Source organism: Rhinichthys klamathensis, unplaced genomic scaffold (assembly GCF_029890125.1).
Source record: "Rhinichthys klamathensis goyatoka isolate OS25496 unplaced genomic scaffold, OSU_Roscu_1.1 h1tg000133l_1, whole genome shotgun sequence".
Taxonomy (NCBI): domain Eukaryota; kingdom Metazoa; phylum Chordata; class Actinopteri; order Cypriniformes; family Leuciscidae; genus Rhinichthys; species Rhinichthys klamathensis.
The window spans coordinates 710,379-717,863 of record NW_026606668.1 but is presented as its reverse complement, the minus strand read 5'-3'; the positions used below and the strand labels follow the sequence as shown (position 1 = coordinate 717,863).

At 41.7% G+C, this 7,485-nt stretch overlaps 1 protein-coding gene across 1 annotated transcript; it reads left to right on the top strand.

The window, feature by feature from the left end:
• The first annotated feature begins 5,643 nt into the window (after nt 1-5,643).
• Nucleotides 5,644-6,630, top strand: LOC130089442 (putative nuclease HARBI1). Its single transcript, XM_056256748.1, has one exon. It carries the CDS (start codon nt 5,644-5,646, stop codon nt 6,628-6,630), a length of 987 nt encoding a protein of 328 aa, XP_056112723.1.
• Nucleotides 6,631-7,485: the final 855 nt, after the last annotated feature.

The window sequence follows — 7,485 nt, the reverse complement described above, 5'->3', positions numbered from 1 at the left end:
CGGGTGCGTGCTTTCTCAGCTCTTCTGGGCGAGTGTGGTCGCTGCAGATTCGAAGAGTCTCCTTCAGGTTGAAGTTGCCGATTACGTTCATTTCACTGAAACTAAACGTAAGAAAAGTCCGAAGACGAAAATAAAGAAAGATTAAAGAAAACGGAGAAAGCTCCCCGAAGGAGCCATGGATCCTCTCACAGGAAAAGCTCTCATGTGGCGTAGAAACTGCATCGAACAGATTGTGGCGTTCGAGTTTTGAAGGAGCTAGAGGCACGCCTTTCCTGCGTGTCCTATCCAATCGTTTGGGGAGGAGGCGTGTTGTCAAACTTCTGTGTTTGCGAAAACACACGCCCTCCGGGTCATGTGCATGGAAGATAACATTTAGTAAAAATACACTTCTAAACTGGTATTGATAAAGTATGCCTCATGTTGCACTTTGGTTCAGTGATTCGATCTTATTCGATTCCTCTGATTCCAATCATACCAAGCGCGACATTCCTAGGGCTAGTAAAATGCAGATACATGATTTTCGTGATTAAACGAATGTCAAACTGATTACATACCATAAAAGCTTATAGTTACATCATTTTGGTCACATGGGGATTGTAAAACACAACAAGAGAAACACTTCATACGTTTAAAGAGGTAGGCATTTAAAAGTTCATGAATGAGTGTTTCTGCGTGTGTGTGTGTAGCAGAGTTCAGTTAGAGTTTGCCGGGGTGGTGGACTCTCGCTCACTCCCCCTCCGGGGAGTTTCGTGTGTGTGCGTACTCCTCTGAGTTGATGAGTTTAATCATTTGAGTGGTGGTGATCACGTTATTACACTTATGCTCTGTGTGTGAGGTGATTAAAAGAGAGGAGACCCTAAGGGGTCGAGTGGTCTTTGGCCGGACTCACGAGATGTCATCTCGAGTCACATGTTCAGAGCTGGCTCGATTAGTAAGCAAAGCACTTCGTTGTTCATTCATCAGAGAAGACGCTGCATGTGCGAATGAGTCAATGATTTAATCAATTCAAAACACTGTCCCCTTTGTTTCACGAATGGAAGAGACTTTAGTAAATTAGAATCTAGTTAATTTACTCAACATACCAGAGCTGGCTCGATTACCTATCTGATTATCACTACAAGGCCTTGGCGAGCAGGCGACGGCCTCGGGACTGGACGAGACCACTGGCTGGACGGGCTCTGGCTGGACGGGCTCTGGCTGGACGGGCTCTGGGGTCTCTGGCTGGACGGTCTCTAGAAGACTGGCCCCTTGAACGGTCTTCTTGGCCCTCAACACTGACATCAGCGGTGGCTGTGCCACGGTGGACATCAGTCCTGGACGCCCATAGACTGATGCCATGGCTAGCTTGATGGCTGAAGTGATGAGAAGAACAGGCTGAGGGGGTACTGCGGCCTCACGGAGCTCCTTTTCCTCCACGCCCACAGTAAACGGAGAACCGCTCAGCAAAAGGGCCAGGTCGATATATTCTTCCAACGAGCCGTGTGGATCATGGGCAGGCATCACAGACCGGAGTGGTTCTGATAATCCTCCACGGAAAAAGATCATCAGGCATTTGGTGCTCATTTGCACGAGATGTGCCAGTTCGACAAAATCTGCCACGTAGTCCTCAATGGATCGATCATCCTGACAGAGACGCAAGATTTGGATATCTGGGCACAGGGATGGCATGGCTACTGCTGGATCTCGGTGGGTGAGTTCTTCTGTTACAAAGCAGCTGAAGCAGAGGCAAAAGCAGGATCCACGTGCAGCAGTGTCTTATTTAAATAAACTAGAAACTAAACAGACTTGGTAACCAGACTCAGGAACAAGACAGCGTGCATACAGCATTACAACAATACAAGAACTCACCAAGACTGGACTGAAACACAGGGCTTAAATACAGGGGCAAACGATCTAAACAGGATAACAAGGGGGCGTGGTTAACGGGAAACACCTGGGAAGACTAATAGACAGACAGGGAACCAATAAACATGACAAGACAAACCCACACCGTGACAACGATGTTACAATCATATATTCTAATGTTTTTCATCAGCAAAGGTAACTGCACGTGCGTATTTACTGTATGTAGTTTTGTCTCAACAGCACTTCAGTAATTATGTATTGTCTTCCAAACTGCAAATGCTCTAAAAAATACTCTCTCGAGAGCAAAGGCAAATAGGCATATTACTATATCATTGTTCGCAGCAAATTGCTTTGCGTTAATATGACGCAAGCCTTTGTTAAACACTGGTTTTACATGCTCTCAATAAGAAATCAAAACTGGTGAAATAAATGAGAAAATAGCAGCATCCAACGATGTTAATATCATATAGATTCTAATGTTTTTCGTCAAGAAAGCTAACTGCGTATAGTTTTGTCTCACCAAGACTTCAGTGGATTTGTCTTGTCTTTCAAACTGCAAATGCTCTAAAAATACTCTTGAAAGCAAATGCGGATTGCGAATAAAACTGTAACAAACTGCAGCATTCGTCCATAACATTTACGATGGTTTTACCTTAGTTCAGCTTCGTCTCACCACTGTTATGGCTCGCGCGCCGTCGCGATTCTATGCCTCGCCTGAAACAAGAAATTTAAAATTAAAGACACATTCCTTTACTGAAAAAAACGTAACGTTTCGGGGTGAAAAAATATTGTAATCAAACACTTTTACATCACACTAAATGTCCTGATAACACGCAGTTGTTAACAAGTCGATAAAATTAATTGCATCTGACTTGCCTATGAATTCTGTTCAAAATATGAATCGCTTAAACAGCATTAAGTAATACATTATATTGTAATATTTATGGAGGAAAATTTAAGTTAACTTACCAAGAATTGCGTAAATGGTGCCTTTTATCTTCTAGTCTTCTTGCCTGCTCCAGTCCACCAGTTTTCAAACCTGTATTCAGCCCGCGCAATCCCATAATGCCACATCACAGTAAATTGTTGTAAAACGTATGGACTACAGTGAAAATACCTCTTACCTGTAAATCAATTTACAGTTGACAGGGAAATATACTGTTAACAACTGTAATACTCTTTTTGACCCATAATGCATTGCGAATTACAGTAATAACTTGTAAAATGATAAAACAATAAATTTCTGTAGAATTTTGCTGTAGAATCTACAGCAATTTGTTACAGTGTATCAAATAATGAGACTAAGTTTGATACTTGCATGTCTCGCCCATTTGAATTAAACTGTCCTGATGCAATTTGTTGAGGCTCCAGTTGATCTTTGCTGATGTGGTCTTGATGAGAGAGAACCAGTTAGAGTCAGAGGATCTTTGGTGAATGGAAAGACAAGGCCGCAGCCTGGCGCAAGCTTGGGTGTCCTTTGGGGACTTCTAGTTCAGCATCACCTTTACATTAGGACTTCTCAGGAAGGACCAAGAGAGTAAGAGAGCAAGAGGCTAAGAGGAGCAAGAGGCTAAGAGAGCTAATCTTGTGATCAGTGATTTTTAAAGCGTGAAGATGTCACACCCTCTGGAGGTGCGTGAGCCAATACAAAGCTGTACCTTTGGGGGGAGTTTTTACGACCCTTTGTGTTCTAGCAGGGCATTTGAATGTTTAATTTCATTGGGTGTTTACGAAAAGAATCTACAAGATTCTTATAATACTAATGTGTCATTGTTACATCTGTCAGCTGCAGGTGCCATCATGTGCCAACTGATGGCATCCCAGTCCCTCACCGTTTACCTCAGACTCTGTTTTTCCCGGACTTCATTTCCCAGAATCCTTTGCTCATTATTAGTTGATCTGTTTCAGCTGTGTCTTGTTTCATTTGATCATCACCCTGTCTATTTAAATGCCTTTTCCTTCATTCAGTATGAAGTCTTGTTTGTTTGTTTGCTGTACACTCTGTCAGTATTTTGAGCAGTTCCTGGTTTCTTTATATTTTCCTGAGTTTTGGATTTCTTGTTCCTGTCTGCCTCAGTGGATTGTATTTGTGTTTGTTCTGATTACAAGTGCTTGACCCTCTGCCTGGTATGGACTATGACCTTGGATTATATTTGTTAATAAACTGCGTTTGGATTCTCACTCTCTCTGCTGAATGCTGTCTTACCACCACAACCAAATCATTACAGACATAAAGTTAGCAAAATGTAATGTAAATTAACAATTGGGGGACGAAGATTGGAGTTTATAGAGACTAAACATGCTACACATATGATTTGGTTAACCACAGTATGCAAGTCATGTCTAAGACCAAAATAGTTTAGAAGAAAGAATGAAGACATAGGGCAAACCACATAAAAGGAAAATCATGAGATGGAAAATTAGATACATGTTAATACATTTATCACATGGGGCCAGTTGTTCAAAACATTTAATCTGGATCAAAATTATCCGGATTTGGAAATCCCATTTTTTCCTATCCAGGATCAGGTAATCCGTCTTACTTTTATGCCGGTTTTTCAAAGCAACATTGGACTGGATCACCCTGATCCAGATACACAGTTTTCAAGATTACCAAATCCGGATTACCAGCGCTCTAAATGGGACAACATATCACAATGTGGGCTACCAGCTATGTAAAGAACAGGTAGAAGAGCCAACATGGGGTCACTGTAAGTGTTTCTTATTTTGAGACAAAACACAAAAATAACATAAACATCCACTTCTAATCATAATTTATTTTATGACCCACATCTGAACCACAACAAAATAAACAACAAACATACATTAACAAATACATTGTGGACATTTTGAAAATGTCTTAAAAAAATGAAATGGCTAAATATCCAATAGTTAACGAAATAAAGAATGTTCAGGGTTCTTCATCTGAGGAGGAGAGACCAGCATTTCCAAGCCCCACTTTTAGGAGGTGGATCTGAAGTTTCGCTTTGGTTTGCTGTAGTTTGGTCAGCTTGATTTGTTCCTCTGCCAGGAGTATCTGTGCTTCTGCTCTTTCAGTTTCTCGTTTAAGAAGTGATTCATAGACATCATCATTTTTATTCGGCAAAGGACGCTTCAAGCCTCTTTTCTGAGCTACTGTGACTGCTGGCTCTACCAGTGAGGATCCAGGTTGATCTTCAATAATAGGGCTGAGATCCAGAATGAATGTTTCCTCTGCATTAGGAGGAACTGGCTCACTTTCCTCTACAATTGTAGGCTCACCATCCCCTACAACACCTTGAATCCCATGCAGAGCTTTAGAGTTCTCACCTCCAATAATGTCCAGAATCACATCTGTGTATTCACCTTTCTTAAAGGATTTGTTGCCTGTTTGGGTATTTTTTGCTTCAGCAAGGTCCTTCGTTGCTCTGGCCCTCAGATTGTTCCATCTAAATTTCACTTGCTCCAAGGTCCTCTTCTGGCCAGACCCCATTACATTTACATTCTGGGTGATTTCAACCCAAATGTCTTTCTTCCTTTTGTTAGTCACCATTCCACCTGCAACAGAGCTTCCTACTATTGAGGCATAATGGCACTTAACACCCTCCAGCAGTGCATGGGTTTCTGCAACAGTGAAATTAGGTCCTTTTGAGTCCATGGTTTCACCGCTTCTGTTGTAGTGAACATAGTATTTATAGGCCTTGGGCATGATTGATTTAATTGAACACAAGCCACAGCACGTCAGCCAATTGGTGTGTGGGTATTTGACAGCCATCTTATATTCAGCCTTTCTCAGAGGACTTAGAGAGAGGCACTGACATGGCAGGTATTGTCCATCGGTACCACCGTGTTGGTGGAAGAGGATACCGTCAAAGGGTGTATGTTGAACGTGCACAACCACTGGAGCAATACACCACTGAAGAACTGTATGCTCGCTTTCGCTTTGGGAATGCTGATATTAAGTACATTGCAGACCTTGTCAGGCCAAAACTTCAACGGAGAACCCGAAGGAGTCACAGTCTGTCTGTGGAAGAACAGGTCCTCATTGGTCTGCGCTTCTATGCATCTGGGACTTTCTACCAAGTTGTTGGTGATAATATGGGAGTGGACAAATCAACTGTGAGTGATGTAGTGAAAGCTGTGTCAATTGCATTGGCCAGCCTGGTCAATCTGTTTGTTTCACTTCCAAAGGATGTCCAGATTGCCCAGACCAAGCACAAGTTTTTTCTTTTGGGGAACATGCCCAATACTATTGGGGTTATTGACTGCACTCATGTGCATATCCAAGCACCTCATGAGAGGGATTGGGAGTACATCAACCGAAAGGGGAGGCGCAGCATCAACATCCAACTTGTGGGCGATGCTGACCTCATCATCACAAACTGTGTCGTGAAGTGGCCTGGGTCTGTTCATGATGCACGCATCCTGAGAGAGAGTGCTTTATACAGAGAGCTCCAAACCAACCGACCGGATGGCATAATATTAGGAGACAGTGCCTATCCACTCCTACCATGGCTGATGACTCCTTTTCTTGCAGCAACCACACCTGCGCAGGGACGCTTCAACACTGCTCATTGCAAAACAAGATGTGCAATTGAGCGTTTAAATGGAGTTCTGAAGAGACGCTTTGCATGCCTTAACTACTTGCGAGTGGAACCACAGGGAGCATGCAACATAATACTTGCGTGTATCGTCCTGCACAACATCGCTACCAGGTGCAATGTCTCTGTGATGATGTTTATGATGCACCTGAGCCTGTTGAAGAACCAGACCAACCTCTGGTGGTCTGTCAGAATCAGGGACTGACTGGACGTGTAGTAAGGGATGCAATTGTTAGACATTATTTTTGACAGGCTCATCTCTGATGATTGTTTCTTTGAAATTAATATACGGTGATGAATGACCGAAAAATGAATATATTATTTTTGTTTGTTATTGAAATCTGTTTGGGGGATTATTTCATGGGGACAAGATCATTTTTATTTTATTTTTACTTTACTATACTGAATAGCTTAATTGTTAGCCCATGTCTACTTTATCACTGTTACAACGGTTACACAAGTCAAGTGCAAAATATAAATAAAAGTATATACACTAAATGATACAAATGTATTTGACCAATTTTAAAGTTTTACTACATTTTCTTCCTGAAATCCACCTGGAAATCCTACCCCCTGTTGGGATCAGGATAATCCTGTTTTTTTGGATCAAAGTTATCCAAATCCCACTGAAAAGTTTTGAACAACACAAACTGAAGGTTTGATCCAGATTAAAACTAGGATTGGATTCCCTGATCTAATCTGATTTCAGATTCCTTCTTTCCCTTTTGAACAACCCATTGTCAAGATTTGATCCAATCCGATAACCAAAATCCGATCAGCTTACCTTTGAACAACTGGCCCATGGTTATATACAGTTGTGCTCAGAATTAATGGCACCCCTGGTAAATATGATCAAAACTGGCTATAAATCTGCATCGTTTATTCTTTTGATCTTTCATTCAAAAAATTGCCAAAAATCTAACCTTTCATTGAAGTAAAATAATTGAAAGTGAGGGGGAAATCACATTAAGTTTTTCTCCAAAACACGTTGGCCACAATTATTGGTACCCCTAGAATTTTTTACGAGTAAAATATCTCTGAAGTATATTCCCATTAATGT